We start from the raw sequence: 16,789 nt of genomic DNA, 5'->3' as shown, positions 1-16,789 counted from the left end.
ATGTCTTTGCTCAAAGCACCTAATCCAAGGGACCACTGCATATTGCCTGCTGTGGAATGCAGGAAAGCAGCTTCAGTTTCCCCTGCATCTACTGGGATTTGTAAAAATCAACCCCTACAGGCTGTCAAAGCAGGGGATGCTGCAGGGCTGCAGCCACTCAGCACCCGTGGGGCGAGGTGGGAGCCTAAAATGGGAAGGGGCCTCCTGGGTCATGGCCCTGCGAGTGGGATTTTGTAGCATGCTGCCATGCAATCCCTCTCATAAAGCTGCAGCTTTCCACAATAAGGTTGGGGAATTCTCCTGCTCCTCATTCCACATCAAACTACTCTTGCACCTGGCTCATGCTATCAACATTTTCCTAGTTTTTCTTCCTGAGGAGGATACAGGGCACTCCTTTGAGGGTTACCAGTGCTAGGATGCCAGGATCAACCTCTGGACTTAGCGTGGAAGCCTTGTCACCTACCACTGAGTGACACAGGAAGGGATTTTTATCAGAGAAACAACTAAACTACTGAACTTGAGCGTCCTTCAGAGCTCTTGTCTCTGGGTGTGAGATGTTATTTAGTTCCCCCTGCCACTTTTTTGTTCTGAAAGGCCTGCAGCATCTGGATAGCAGATGATACCTTTACATTTGTCTGTTTCCAGTTTTCCAACTATAAATCATCTGATTTAGTTGGTTTCTTTTGCTTGAGCTCTTAGCATTTGATCCAGCTCTCCTTTAAAGCCATGCTGTCCCAATAGGGAGCATTCTGCTGGGGCTCCTGCTCCCACTGTGCCTTCCAAATATATATATAATATAAAATGTGTATATGCTTTGGAGCATCTGAATCAGATTCCACAGCCACCACAAACAGCTTTCTACATGGATTTTCCTTTTTCTCAGCCAAATGGGCTTTTTGTGGACAAAAGAAAGTTGAAGTGCTGTCTTATGAATGTTACTGGCTAGCCAAAATCTAGTGCTGAGGTACATCAGCTGCAGAAAATTGTCCTTCTGTCTCTCTAACCAGTTCACTTGCCTGCTGAAGAGAAATCATGTTTTTTGTCAGAAACACAGCAGATCTTTATCTGATGTGCCTTTCCATAAGGGTTTAAAAATATGTTGATATTATTAACAAAGCCAGCCTGATTATGTAATGCTTTTTTCTTTTCTGGTTGTTTTTGTTAAAATCGGTTTCCTCCTAGTTTCATGGGTTGTCAACAAGTTTTTGCTCCAAAAGATGAGGCTTAGTTTCTCCATAGTCCTCGCACTGAGATGGGCGATAATGTGGTCCTCAGCATATGTGTGGTACCAGATCTTCCTCATGTACATTCATCTCCTTAGTCCTGTTGTCCTCTCTGCCATGAGGTCAGTTCTCAGACCTCCAGCAGATGACATGTGAAGGCCTCTTCACAAGATGACATCTCCATCTGTTTGTGTTGAGTGACTTTGCTCTTTCTCAGAGATGTGTGTCTCCTCCAGCACAATCTTGGATCACAGTCTCTTTAGAGCACTTCCCTAAATGCCTTACAAGGAGTCTCAGGTGCATTGTTTAAAACACCAGACACCACTTCGGTTTTGTCAACGTATCTCTGATAAATTGCATCTTAATTCTTTGTTTTCACGTGTGGCTAATTAAGGCTTAAACTTTCTCTTGAGGGAACTTCTCTGTTCAGTGCTTCAGATGGACCCACCATGTGGTCGGCATGGAGCTAATGCTCCTTGGACTGGCTGGATGGAAATGGTTTCAATGAATGTTTTGAAGCTGGGCCAGAGAGTGAATCAAACATGAATGACCATGAGTCACTTTGGAAAACAGCCCTGTTGAGGGCTCAGGGGTGATGTGCCTGCTGCAGACAGCTCCACTCACATGCCCAGCAACTGCTCAGTGGCTCTGAGGGTCCTCATGGCTTGTCCTCAGCTGCAGGGTTGTAGCTGCCACCTCCTTCTGGTGTGGGGAATGGTGTTACTGAGCATGATGAGTGCTGAGTATAAATGAACCCGGGTATCTGTCATGTAAATGCTGTGTTGAGGGACTTGAATGTGATATAAAGGAGCTGGTCTCTGTGCTGGAGGGCCCTGCTGGGTGATTGTCCAGGAAGGGCCACAGCTCTGCTGAGGAGGAGGGCATGCTCCCAGTGGGTTTGGTACAGGGATCATGTCAGACGTCCCATCTTGACATCCCACTTTTTCCTGAAAAATCCCAGCATTATCATCTTCAACATGTGTTTGCAGCAGGGCTCAGAGAGTGCAGCTTTCTGTGACATCTTTTGACTTGGCTGCATTTTACTGCCTTCTCTGAGCTTGAGTGTGGCCTGTCCCCTTGGGGTGCCTGTTCTTGCAGCCCTGGGAGAGGTCCCACATCATACAGGGTATACTGCATTGTGCAAATAATGTTTTGCAGAGATAGGGGCTGTCTACATCCCCTGGAGTGGCAGATACACCCAAGGGGCTGAGCCAGACCCCTTCATCTGTTTCCCAAATCTCTGGACCACATAAGCAGGGACCAGACAGCGATGGCTGACCCCGCTGCTGTGTCTCCTGCACAACTCTGTCCCGTGCACCTTGGGGTAATTGTGTGGGGTTTTTTGCTTTAGTGGCTGAGGGCTAATTTTCTTGTCCTTTTGTCTTTTTCTCTCATGAAGGTAAACCCCACACCGCAGGGTACGCGAGCGCTGCTGAAGATGATGTACTGCCCACACTGCCGAGGGCTGGTGTCGGTGAAGCCCTGCTACAACTACTGCTTTAATGTCATGAGAGGCTGCTTGGCCAACCAAGGGGACTTGGATGCAGAGTGGAATATCTTTATAGGTAAGGCAGTATGAGTTAAAACTGCATGTAAGTCTGCACTGATACTGATACTTGAATAGCAGTGTGAGTGGCTGTGCTGAGCTGTAGCAGGTTTTTCAGGTATCTGTGATGGGTATCTTCCTTCCACACCTCTGTCTACAGCACACCCTTTGCCATTCACGTTAACCTCTAAATAAGTGAGGATGTTGTGCCAGTGACTTTTGTTACAGCAAGCTGTAGGAGGATGGAGGTGGCAGGGGCTTGTAGGCTTGGAATTTTTATTCTTGCTGGACCAAGCATGTATAGAAGCTGGTTTTTCTGTGCTGCTTATACTTTGTTGTCACCATACAGCTGTCCTTTCTGAAGTCAGTTTTCTCCTTCAGCAGCCTGGGATTCTCCTTGCCAGCCATGAAGAGCTTTGGGAAAAGTTGTAGGCCTGGATTTTACACTAAAAAAAATGAATAGAACGTGTCTGAATCTGTTTTTAAGCGGCTTATTTGGTGCTCGGCCACCATCCTTTTGGGATGTCAGCAGGTCTTGTGTGATACTGTGCGAGTATTTTTGCCATCCTCTTCCTCCTGTTTGTTATTTCTCTTCTGTGCTTATACACGGTATCATTCAATACATAGAATTTAGACTGAAATGTTAAATTCTGCCCTGGGTCAAGGCTCATCAGAATTGGCAGTGCATCAGATTTTGGGGCACAGGCAATAGATAATGTTAAATGTTTTCGTTTGTGCTGCTTTTCCAGGAGGTTTGATTTATCTGTGATCGGGCATCCTTGGGGAGCAGTCGCTTCGCTCTAGTTAATGTGTGATGAAGTGCACATGTAAAGTATCTGCTGCTACTGAAAAGGCTGTGGTACTCTTCCCATTCCACTTGTGGAAACAAAAAAAAGTTAGAAAAGATTTCCGTTTCACTAAGTTGCAAAATTAAAAAAAAAAAAGAAAGAAAGAAAAGAAATTGCTGCGAGCTGACATTTCAGGCTACATATGTGTCCTAGAACTTGTTTTCCTCTGTTTTGTGCACTGGATTTTCACTTTGCTGCCCATGCCAACTGAATGTGTGCAGGGTGTTACTTTCAGAAGGCATTTTTTTGTGTGTGTATTCCATATAGGGAGCTAAATGTGACACTAAGTTAGGATTCCAAGTCATTCTCTGGGAGGCTGACACCCCACCCCCCCATTCCTCACAGCCGCCTTTCTCATGAGAATATTAAGTATTTCAACTACAATTGTTGCTGAAATAGCTCAAAGCCAGGGGACTTGCAAACATCTAGTCCAAGCAGAAAAGAAGAATCCCATGAAAGGGAAGGGCATAATGCCAGAAAACAGACAAAAGCACAAGCAGCTAATTGCTGTAGGTGGTATGTGGCTAAAAACGAACCTCGGGGGAAGCCACCTCGGGGGAAGCCGGCAAGCCCTGTCACACGAGACTTATCAGGGACTGCATACAATAATTAAGATTATTTAACAAGACAAAATAAATACGTGTGATTCCAGGTTGGAAGCAGAGCTTTCTTCTTGCACTGCTTCCTCCTCAAAAGGCTTCTTGCCCACTCATTACTTAAGTATGGTATTAAGCTTTGTTACATTTATTGGCAGTATTCGCTTGGTTCTTGCACTCTGGGTTGATGGTTGCAGTGGAGTACAGATACAGAAAACTTAAGCTGTGCTTTCTTTAGACAATTTAATAAATGAACAGGTGCTGGTTGTGTTCCAGACTTTGGTTTCTCTTTCAGTTTGCTACTCAAGACAAATTAAATTAAATATATCTGGTGTTTAGGGCAGGGCATTACGCCACAAATATCTTGCGTGTGTGTTTAAAGGTTTAAATAATTAAAGAAATAGCACCCCAAAAATTCACCCCAAACCACCTCACAAAATCCCAAAAACCCGCCTCCGTGGTCTCAGTGAGATTCTGCATTGTGGGTTTAAGTGCCAAGTAAGTTATGGCAATGATTTACTACGAGTCAAAACCAGATTTTGAACCTATCAAATCAATTTAAAAATACTTAAATTAGAGAACTTGTAGCAAGTGCTGCAAGTCTATATGAATGTGGGTGCATGTGAAATACGCATTTGTGTGTGCTAGTGGGTCTATAAGTAAGTCAATTATGTAAAGCTGGGATGTAAAGTTTGTAGGTTTTTTGAGACAAGAAGACTTTGTAATTCCTTATTTCTCCAAAGTACCATTTAAAGCTGAGGAGTATGAAATAATGAACGAATTGTAGTCTTTTCTCCCCTTTAACTATCTGAGTTATTTCTCCCTCTATTCCTGACACAATTGTACACCAATTAGACAGGGGTATACTTTGTTTCAAACAGGCTGTTGGGGGGTTGAAGCTTTCTTGAATGAACAGTGTTAATCTCCAGTGCCTTTTCATGATTTTTTTTTCTCCACAAAGGTTTACTCCGCTCAAAGATGTTGAATTCAGGCTCCATATACATATCTGGAGTACTACTTTGTGTGCAAAGAATTTCCCCCCCCACACTAAAAAGAAAAAAAAAAAAAGATTGTTGTTAATGAATGGTCAAGGTCTTCCCCCTCCTTCCTTCTCCTTTTAAATCAGATCTTGGGGTTAAGACTGAAAACTGCCTTTTGTTCTTCAAGTCAGACAGTGAGGCTGAAGATGTGGGTTTCTGATTATTGGTGGCACAATGAGAAAGAATTGCTTTCCTTCATGAGAGCGAGGTGCTTTGTTGCCACGGATTGTCTCAATGCCAGTAGCAAGGACAAATGTATGCAAGAGGAAAAGGGTCTTTAAGGGATGGTGCTAGATGGTATGTCTTGGTTGTTTTTTTTTTTCACCTAAATCCACTTCTATCTCCCCATCACAGGGAGGAGAGACAGTCTTTGTCGTGCTGTGTGTTTGTAATACACGGCCTGGGTACTTTCTTCAGTCTACCAGAGTTGTGGTTTTTTTTGTGAAGCAAAGCTGAGCCACCTCACTGTGGTTTATAAATATAATTTGCTTTGCACGAGAGCTGGGGCAAATAATTGTTATTTGTAATCAGCTCTTCTCTCCTCCCCTCCCCATAATGGAAAATCTTTTTTTCTGGGAGATGAGTTGTTGAGAAGGTTGGTTCCTGGAGCTGGAGCAGGAGCCTCCCCTCCTGCAGGCAGCAGTGCTGGCGGTGCCCTGAACCCCAGCCAGCCTTAGCAGCATCAGAATGGGGCTGCCAGAGGGAACCACTGCTCACCACCACTGCTGTGGGGACACCAGCCAGCTCCTGGTGGGAGGTAAAAGTTTGCAGGATGCCTCCAAAATCAAAACTGCGGATGAGGCAGAGCCCACTCCCTCCCCCCACCCTCCCAGCCCTTGCTCCTCCCCACCCCTTTTTAATGAAAGTTTATTTCGTTTAGTGTTCCTTGCCAGTATCAATCCCAACTCCAATTACTACTTTCCTTATCTTTTCTTGCCAGCTTTGGCAGCTCTGCTGGAGGCCGAATGCATTTTCTCTATCGGCAGTCAAAGCAGAGGCTGCATTCCTGGGCTGTGATACATGGAACGCCATGGCACCCCTGCTAACAAAGGGCCCAATTCGCTCTACATTCCCATGGTCTTGTGGATGGCCTGCCCGGCTCAAAGTTTACAAAGATGCCAAACAGCCAGAAGAATTGGGGTTTATGTTTCCTTTCAGTCTTTCACAAACACTTTATTGATCTGTGGCCTTTCCTGGCAACTCAGAGAATTAAGTAGTTACAAAATGGAATGATTTTTCTTCTTCTAAAAAAAAAAAGGCAAAACTCCTGTGCATTTTGTGTGTTTTATTATCTGTCTATTCATAATATTTTTATTTGAAATGAGTGGCTTCCTGCACACTGCACTGGGATGTTCTTTATGCACGTGAAAAACCCCAAAAGCTTTGACAATGATGAACACATTTAAGTTGTGCTCCACTTGTTTACAAAAGTCTCCATTTGGTAGCACATCAAAAGCATTTTTCTCTCCTCCGGCACAATGGTATATTCATGCTAGCAGTCATTACTCAGAGATTTGAAGCATCACTTTATTGGAGCCCACCACAATACAGTCTAAGACTCTTTGTTTCATTTGTTATTACCGTCTCCTTTTTTTTCCTCTTTTTTTCCCCCTTTTTTTAAAAAATGCATTTAGTTCAGACCTGTTTGTAGTTCCTGACGGTGAAATTCCAGCCATACCCTGCAAGAGTTCTGACACTGATGCTGGTGGTGTGTGTGTCTGTAGAGTGACTGCCTTTCCTAGGGCCTCCAGCTCCACCAGAGCTCACTCCCTAAACACCCACACCTTGGTGGAGTGAGTGAGAGGGGGTTAATTAATGATAGTCCTTTAACTAACACCCAGTGAATCTTTAGAATATTGAGTTTTCTTTTAAAAGTGGGTTTACAGGCCAGGAAAGCATCTGCAATTCATGTTGTGGGGGGTTATGGCATTGGGTTATTATTATTATTATTATTATTATTATTATTATTATTGTTGTAGGGTTTGTGTTTTGTTGTTGTTTTTATTAATAATAATAATAACTTTACATACTCAAATAGCTTAGTTGTATATTTTTCATAATTTGTGGGGGTTTTTATTGTAGTTTATTTAACATGACTTGGGCACTAAGGCAGAGCTATTACTATATGTTCAGTATGAAGAATTTCTTTATAGGACTTTACCAGATAGCCAGAGCCCCCAGAAGTTTTCTGTTTGTGCAAAGTACCTTCTGCACTTGGGAGGAGGATGAATGTCATGAGAAAGATTAATAGACTGAGTGTGAAACACCCATTTCTCGTTAATGGAAGGGACCAGGCATATCTTAGGAGCAGGGAGGAGCTCCTTGGGGCCAAAGGGGCTGTTCTGTCCTCATCACTCAGGCTAGGAAAAATTGAAGAATTTACATGCAACTGGAAAAAGATGAGTTTGTGGCAGAGCATCATGAAGTGATGCAGGAGAGGAGAGATCAGCAAATGCTTTGGGATTGAGGGACCACAAGGAAAGCTAACAGTGAATTAAGGTTGTGATGGGTGAGAAGAGACAAGGGCTTAGTGCCAGGTGAATTCCTGGAGGCACCTTGTAGGGGAGAAGGCTTAAATGCAGTGCAGGGTGAAAGCCTTAATGCCAGTAATAATTGCCCTGAGGAAGCAGTGGATGGTCCAGTAGCTGCTGTTTAATGATGCATTTGATGAGGACGTGCATGTCGGCACAGGAGGAGTGACCCAGTGTTGGCTGAGAGACTTTCCATCTCCCCTTGCTTAGAGATGTGCCAAATACATCATAAGTGCACAGCATTCATCCTGATCTCACACAGACTCCCTCCCTCTTGCAAATTGTCCATGTAATGCTAGGAGTTGCAATCCCTTGGCTTTCCCAGGCAGGAAAAAGCCTGTAGCTGTCCATAAGGGAAAGATGGTATCAGGGATTGTTTTGGACCCTCTTGTATGTTGCTGCCTTGTGCTCAAAGCCAGCATGAGGAAGCTGATGGCTTTGAAAGCAGTCTTGAAAAACAAATGACACAAGGCAACCTTTAATAAATGAGCATGGAAAGGAGAGTGTTAGTAATGCTTGTTCTGATGGGAGGAGCTGATTACAGGCTGCTGTTGGCAGGCTGTGATGGCTTTTGATGTACATGAGCCTGTGGTTTGGTGCTGGCAGCATCTAAGTGCCTGGTGAAGGTGTGTGCTCTGGGAACTGAGCAAAATGTTTCCTGGAGATGTGTGCTGGTCAGAGGTGACACTGCAGTGGTTAATATCCATGTGCTCAAACTGTTATCCTTCTTAACTCTTTCTCCTGAAGCTTCTCCATTAAAAACTTTAATTTTTCTCTCTCTGTGTTAGATTCTGCTCCATTACAAACCTTTGTTTTTCTCTCTCTGTTAGATTCAATGCTGCTGGTAGCAGAGAGGCTGGAGGGACCTTTCAACATTGAGTCTGTCATGGATCCCATTGATGTGAAAATTTCTGATGCGATCATGAATATGCAGGAGAACAGCATGCAGGTGTCTCAGAAGGTAAATGAGCCCAGAGGACGCTTGGGATTTTTTTATTTAATGTGCTTTATTTCCCTATTCTTGTCAATATGTTTTTTCTTGAATGCTCTCTCAAGTATCTATAAAGCTAATGTATTATTTTGGGATGGGGCTGTGTTGGAGCCTAGAAAAGGGAGGCTCTTATGACCTTATTTCATAAAATCCTTTCCTTCTCTCACATAGGTTTTCCAGGGATGTGGCCAGCCAAAAACCCTCGCTCAAGGCCGGACTGCTCGCTCTGTCTCTGAAAGTGGCTTCACTGCTCGTTTCAGACCCTACAACCCAGAGGAGAGACCAACAACAGCTGCTGGCACGAGCTTGGACCGACTGGTGAGTGCTGGTGCCACACAGGGGCTTCATACTCGGGTACCACAGTGTATAATACACCATTTTTAATTGATAGGCTTTCTTAATATTCCTTGGCTGTCTTAAAACTCTCTAAGGGGTGTAATCTGCCCATAGCTCTAGACATTAATTACCTCAATGCTTCTGTGTCAGAGGAGTGCCTGTGTTAAAAGCTTGGCTTATGAATAATGTGTGTTTGAGGAGCAGTGTTTAATTTTGTATTAAAAAAGTAAATCAACCATCAAAACTCACAGCCGGAAGATCTGGCCTGTACATGTCTGTTGTGATACAAAATACCTTCCCAACTTCACTTTTACTGAGTATTTGGTATTCTGGATTATGTCTTGTGTTCCTTTTTTTCTTTTATTTAATAGGTTACTGATGTGAAAGAGAAGCTGAAACAAGCCAAAAAATTTTGGTCATCTCTCCCTGGCAACATTTGCAATGATGAAAAGATGTCTGTAGGCAGCGTCAATGAGAACGAGTGCTGGAATGGGAGTGCCAAGAGCAGGTTTGGTGATGCTGCTGCCCCTGGTTAACCCTTTCCCTCTCACCCCAGACTTTCCCTGTGTCCTGACCTCTCTCCCTGAGCCCTTTTCTCCTACAGAGTGACCCCAGCTCTCCCAAGAGAGGCTGCTGCCATTACTCCTTTTGTTTTCGTAGATGGGAGAACTGGAATGTAACACCAAAGTGTTGTCCAAGCTTTGTGTGGGGGGTTTCTTTTAGAGGAAGGAGCAGAGTGTAGATACCCAAATAGGCAATCTCTCCTTGGACTTAAGCCCCTTACTAGTTGTTTATGGAACTGGGGAGATGATCTGTGCAAAATCCTGTGTTGCAGCCGCAGAGCAGAGGTGCTTGTGTTGTCTGACTGTGCTGTTGTCCCAGTACCCCCAGTTGGTGTTTCCACCAAAAACTGGTTTATTTGTTGAGCAAGGGCAGGGGCGATGGAGGGTGGAGACCTTCTCTGCTGCTGAGGTCAGTGGCACAAGGGGGCCAATGGTTTAGGTCACACATTTTATGGAAAAAAGAGTTTCAAAACTCTTTTTTTTTTTTTTTCTCTTGTAAGGAAGAAATTGCCAACATATGAGTAAGACAGAGTTTTTCTGTCATATGGTTTATGTAACTGTTTAACTTTTATTTTGGAAATAAAAGTTTCTCTTTTTTTTTCCTGTTTGCTTACTGAGGAAGTAAGCACAATCCAAGATGTTCCGTAAAAAACAAAATAAAAACCCAAAAAAAACCCCAGTTGTCTGGGGTTCTAAGTTACAGCAGGTTCTGCCCTTGATAGTTTCAGGCCACGGCACTAAGCCAGGTCCCATAACTTTTGCACTGTTTTGTGTGTGCCTAAAACTCTGTCATACTTTTAGGGCAATGTTTTGGATGTATGTGACAAGAAATGACTCTGCCTCCTGAAATCTTGTTTGTCAGCAGCTTCTAGGGGATATTCTTAGTAGATACCCCTAATGTGTGCAGGGGCATCAGCATCAAGGAGAGATGAAGACTTGGCAGCACTTGGCAAGGAGACAGGGCAGGCTGGATATCCTTTATGGGTTGGGAAGAGTATTTGCATTACTATTTTCTCCATGACTCCAATAAGGTAGAAGTTTGTTAGTCTTACACACTTTGGTCTCAGACTTCTTTGAAACATACAATATTGATCACAAATAGTAACAAAACTGTCACCACTAATTATCATCATCATTGTCACTCTCATATATAGGACAGGGTTTGAGCATGCTTTTCAGAGTGTGATTACAGCTCACTCACTGCCTGGTGTCCAGAATCAGTAGACTGTGCTAAAGGCTTTTCTCTCTCTTGTGATACTGATATTGGCATCTTAACTAAGAAAAGTAATGTTTTATTCTGTTAAACTGATCTTTCTAGCAAGTCAGGTAATTGAAGGGAAGGGGAATGTGTCCTAACTCTGTTGTGTAAGATGACATCTAAATACCTGTGTCAGGAAGTGTATTCTGTTGGGTTTTGTTGGTCAGTCTTTTAAACCAGGAAGCTATGCATGTGCTCAGACCTGAGCATGTACACCTTCTGAAGCTGAACATACTGGCTCTCCCCTTCTCTGATGTGTGGGGCTACAAAATTTAATCTTCAGCATCACAGATGTTTCTCCTGCTGGGGTTATTAGGGAAATTGCATCTCATGTCTGTGTGGTGAGAAGCACACATTCAATATCCCAGCTTGATGGTTAAGGTGCATTACTGAAAGCTAGAATGACAGTCTTGCCTCCAACAGTTACTATAGGTTTCTCTGGGCTAACTATGGTCTCCGAGGTTGTGTCCCCAAAAGTGTCATCTAACTGGCATCAAGGCATCTCAGCACCTTGTATTGCCCTGTAGCCTGCAGCAAGCTGATTTATCCTGTTGAAAGCCATTATTAATATAAACCCTAGATCTTCTTTTCTTTTCAAGCTGGGGAGAAAATTGTCATTCCCCTGCCCTTGTGGCGCAGTGCAAATGAAAACATTTCTTCATTCCACGTGCTGCAGAGATTGCAGGGAAGGGAGATGGGGTAAACCAGGGAGATGGATGTGAGGTTTAGCATGTGGAAAGAAGCTGTTGGGCTCGGAATATCACCCAGACTTGAAAAGAAGGGATGGCATTGCAGAGTTCCCATGGTGTCACCCTTTGCCACGGGACCCTGCCAAGCTGCGACTCTGGTACCAGCAAGGAATGGTTTCTTTTCAGGTATGAGTTTGCAGTGACTGGAAATGGCTTAGCAAGTCAAGTGAATAACCCAGAGGTTGAAGTCGACATTACCAAGCCAGACATGGTGATTCGCCGGCAAATCATGGCTCTGCGGGTGATGACCAACAAGCTGAAGAATGCCTACAGTGGGAATGATGTCGACTTCATTGACATAAGTATGTTTGCTGTTGTTTGCCTTTTGCTTTTTCTTTTTCCCCTTTTAATTGGATTTCATGCTAACAGGGGTAGCTGGTTAAGCTTCAGCTGTGGGTAAGCGTGTTAGTGAAGAGGGCGGGAACCAGCGTCTCTGGCAAGGCTGTGTGGGGAGGGGTGTTCCCACAAAGCCATGGAGTAGTTTGGGTTAGTAGGGACCTTTAAAGGTCATCTAGTCCAACACCCCTGCAATAAGCTGGGTCATCATCTACTGCATCAGGCTGCTCAGAGCCCTGCCCAACCAGCCTGACCTTGAGTCTCTCCAGAGACAGGGAACCTACCACCTCTCTGGGCAGCCTCTGCCATAGTGTTTCACCACCCTCATCATATAACCATTTCTCCCTTACATCAAATCTAAATCTACTTTCTTTTAGTTTAAAACCATTACCCCTTGTCTTAATGCAACAATCCCAGCTCCCTCAGTTCATCCTCAGAAAAAAGGTGTTCCAGCTTCTGAGTATTTCTGTGTCCTCCTCTGGACTCCCTCCAGCAAATCCTTCCTATGCTGGGGACCCCAGAGCTGGATGCAGAATTCCATGTGGGGTCTCATGAGTGGAGTAAAGGGGGTGAATTCCCTTCCTTGACCTGCAGCTCAGAGTGCTTTTGGTGCAGCCCAGGATGTGGTTGACTTTCTGGGCTGCAACCATCACCCAGACGTGACAACTGCACGCAGAAATCACATTAACCAGGGGACCCGCACTTACCTGTCACAAACACCAGAACAGCCACGCTCTTCCCTTTTTCCCCCAGCTGTCTCGTGCAGGCAGCAGAGGAGGACAGCAGGTGTGTTTGTTTCCCCAGGTGAGGAGAGCAGCGGGGAGGAGAGCGGCAGCGGCTGCGAGCTCCAGCAGTGCTCCCCGGAGTTCGAGTTCAACGCCACCGAGGTCACTGGGAGCTCCAACAAGAGTGACAAGACCGTGAACACTTCTGCTGCCACCAGAAGTGGTCTATCACAAGCAGCCTTGCTCATTAGCGTTTTGTTCTTGGCCATGCAAAGACAATGGAGATAATGGAGATAATGGAGATAATGGTGATATGTGCAGCATAGGGGGAGGGGAAAAGACTTTTATTATCAAAGGTAGAAGGCACCTGCTTTCACTTTTATACCATCTAGAGACTTTGCTTTTTAAGTTAATGGACAACAGTGTACAGTTTTTACTATGTTGCCACTGGTTTTAAGATACTGTTGTTTTGTTGTTTTTTTTTTTTTTCCTTGCTATTGTGGGGATAACGGGAATGGGAAGTACTAGTCTATCCCATTCACCAAGAGTCCATGTTAGAGGTGGATAACAAAAATGTATATACAAGCCTGTAGTTAGCTCTGCATTTGTGTCTTTATCACTTCTTTTTTTTTTTTCTCCTTTTACTGTATTTCTTAAGAAAACAAAAACCCCAGGGTCTTCTCTTGGCCTGTAACAAGTATGTGTTTCTGAAATGAGAAATATCTGTACAGAAGCAGGTTTTATTTATCATGTTATCTTACAAGGAAAAAATAATTGCCCAACAAGCAGAAAATGTTTCATGTAGTTAACTTCCCATTTATCCACATTATGTTAGTTGCCTTATCTGGAGGGAAGTGGAAGTGATTTGTCTTTATTAAGCGGTAAAACAGAAGGTGAAGGCAGAACTGGTCATCGTGCCAAGGGCCCCATTTGCATAGGGCATCCATGCCAGGAGCAGGTTGTGCTTGCTTTACAGGAGATTTGGTTAAATTGGAAGGGACTACAGAGAATTCCCATTCTGCAGACTCTGAGAAGAGTTGTCGTTTGTTCCCTGAGATCCTTGCAATTAGCTGTAACTTCTGTGGGTCAGTTCCCAATGTGCATCCTCCATGGGGATGAGGCATTAAACTTGTTCAGTTGGAAACAACTTGTTGTCTCGCAGATCCAAATGCCAACATGTATCTTGTCTGCACGTGTGTTAGGTGAATGCTGGATTGATTTTTTTAATGATTTCGGTTCTGGTTTTGAGGAATCCTGTGTGGGAGGGCAGGTGGGGAGGGGTTGGGTTTGTTCTTGCAAGAGTTTTGTTTCTGCTCTGGTGGGGGCAAAAGAGAGGGAGCAGGCACTGTTGCAAGTACATGGAAGCAGAAGCTGGCAGGGCTGAAGATGTCTCATTTTGGGTGTGTTTGGTCTCCTGGGAGCTGATGCCCACCACTTGTAGCTTTTTGGCACCACCTGAGATACCCTCACTCTACCTGTGCTGTTGGAGTTGGAACAATGTCACGGTAAACAGCAAATCATGAATAAAAGAAATGTATATTTTTAAGAAAAGAGATGAAATAATTTTTAAAAGAGTTTAGCCAAAGCAACATCTTTGAAAGACTCAAAATTATTCTGCACGTCTCTTCCTGCTTTGGATAGCCTTTAGGTCTGGCTGGATGCCTGGATCTGGCCAGGAGAGCAATCCAGAAAAGGTTTGCTCTATTCCACCCTTGTGTCATAAAGGATAATTTTCTATTTTTATATTGAAGCATTAATTACTTCTTAGCTCAGGGTCAGCATTATACTCAACTTTATTTTCACACCAAATTTCTGCAAAGCTATAAAGACAGAGTATTCTTGGCTGGTATAAATAATCCTGGAGGCTTAATTTTACTAGAAGTAGCCAGTTATTTATTAAAACATGATGTTAGTAGAGTTAGGGATATTCTGGTTAGATTATTTTTCTTTAGAAAATAAATCATGGAACCATAAAATTGAAAAAAAAATAAATTTATGTGTGGGAAAAAATGGATTGTAAATAGCTAAGTTGTCTTGCGAGGAATTGGAAAATGTGCTGATACTTAGAAACTACCTCAGTTCTGAGGAATTTCCTTTCTAGCTTTGAGTGCTATTGCATTTACTTGGTAGAAGTGAATCTGGTCTCCAATATGTAGCTGAAAGAGTTATCCCTGTAGACCTTGTTAGATTGTTTTTAATTTAGAGGGTTGAACTACATCCAGCTGTTTTCTTTCAGCAAAGTTCCCTAACAAAGAGAATTTCTGAATTAAATATTGCTGATGGTTTCCATGACTTTTCCTGATTTGTTTGGTTTCATGGCATTTTCTGATTGCCCTTTAATTATTTAAATGGTTCGAGCCATTTGAATTTTAACCCCGAAATAAACAAACCTTAGATGCACTACCATTGTAAATTATATCACAGTAAGGTCTGACTGGATAACCCTTCTGGCTCACACCCAGCTGGCAGGCCAGCAGAGTTAAATGAAGAAAAAAAGAATAAAAAAATAAAACTTCTTCAGAGCTCTGAGATTGGTGGAACAAAAGCCCTTATGTTCGGAGCGGCTGCCTGCTCCAACATCTCCCTTCTTGGCATAAGTGTTCATGTGTAAGAAAGTTGCTTGTAAATTCTCCTGGTTTTGAGCATTTCTGCTCAGAAAACAACACTTCTGAATTTGTATTTATCCTTTTACAACTAATTACTCACTAATTATTCCTTAGTTTGGTACAAGTCACCAATGCAAAGACCTCCTGTCATTTTTAAGCGTGTCCAGTTACTTTGTTCATAGCACAAGAGATTTCCAGTTTATAAAGGACAGATTTGTCACCTGGGGCTGCAGGAAACAAGAGTAAACATCAATGTAGGACGATCAAAAGTTGTGTTCCTGCTTTTATTTTGTGTTTGTGTGTGAAGTTGGCTCTCTGACATGAGCTTGTAAACTAAACCATACGGGTAGGGATAAGACATGCTGCCTGCTCACTTTGGGGAATGCATGTGCTCCCCTCTTTCAGATGTTTCTTGTTTTGTTTTGTTTTGTTTTTTCCCCACATGACCAGTGCCATTATGAGCATGATTTAAAGAAAAATTCCCATATATAGAATTAATTATTAAAGTTAATGGAGCTGGTAAGTGCGCTTCAAATGCAAAATGAAGCAGAAAGGTGGTGTCCTTGGCAGCATGGGAGGTGCTCTCTCCCAAAGCACTGGAATGAAAAGATGCAGCTCTTAACAGGACCTGTTTTAACAGCTCAGTGCCTGTCCTGAAATGGCTTCACAGCTGACACGTGGAGGGGGAAAGGAGAGTAAAAAAAGAGAGCATGTAATGGGACTCTGTGATCAGAGTCTCATGTTTTGTGTTCTGTTGGTGCCCCCCCTGCCAAGTCAGGGCAAATGGCCAGAGCAACAAGAGGAGTCTTTCCACACTCCAGCCAGGGTCCTGGCTGAGCCAACCTGGATTTGTCCTCACAGGCAAGGTGGCATATTAATTCTGGAGGGTGCAACCTCTCAGCACAGTGGTCATTTCTTAGACCAGATTGTGCTGTTGTTTCTATCACCACCCCCTAATTGCTTTGATAGATGCCTGGCTGGATCAGGCAAGCCCTCTGGTTTGGTCCTGGCTCCTTCCTCATCACAGCATCTGGTGCTGGGCATCTCAGAGGATGGCACATTAAAATCCCCTCCATTAAAATGGATGCTTCTACTTATTATTTGTCCTGCAGTAGTTGCCAGCCGTGTTTGTCACCTTTCTCACAATGTCACCCTCTTCCCTCCTACGTCCAGCCCATTGTGTGAATGTGGCAGAGTCCGCCATTGGTGACAGCAGTGACCAGAGCAGTGACAGCTGCTGCTTGTGCCCTTCACTTGCCAGCACAAAGCCATGGCATTTTCTCTTGTCCCTGGGGAAGCCCATGCCACTGGCACATCTCCACAGCCTGGAGACACCAGGTTTTGTTTGTGCAGACAAGCCTGGAGCATCCTGGGGACCCTGAGAACCAAGGACTGGGGGAGTGTGTAAGCTGGTGGGTATTGCTGCTGCAGGAAATCAGAG

General features: G+C 43.9%; 1 protein-coding gene across 1 annotated transcript in view; it reads left to right on the top strand.

Moving 5' to 3' along the window:
* LOC310922925 (glypican-4-like) overlaps positions 1–13,410 on the top strand; it is a 66,743-nt gene extending 53,333 nt beyond the window's left edge. The window contains exons 4-9 of the mRNA XM_083883899.1: positions 2,623–2,788; positions 8,615–8,745; positions 8,947–9,093; positions 9,483–9,619; positions 11,808–11,983; positions 12,822–13,410. Coding sequence (XP_083740025.1) covers positions 2,623–2,788; positions 8,615–8,745; positions 8,947–9,093; positions 9,483–9,619; positions 11,808–11,983; positions 12,822–13,030 — 966 coding nt within the window. The 3' untranslated portion in view covers positions 13,031–13,410. The remainder of the gene's footprint in view (positions 1–2,622; positions 2,789–8,614; positions 8,746–8,946; positions 9,094–9,482; positions 9,620–11,807; positions 11,984–12,821) is intronic.
* Positions 13,411–16,789: the final 3,379 nt, after the last annotated feature.

Source organism: Zosterops lateralis (genome assembly GCF_965231275.1).
Source record: "Zosterops lateralis genome assembly, chromosome: Z".
In the NCBI taxonomy this organism is placed as follows: Eukaryota; Metazoa; Chordata; class Aves; order Passeriformes; family Zosteropidae; genus Zosterops; species Zosterops lateralis.
This window is presented reverse-complemented; position numbering and strand designations above follow the sequence as displayed.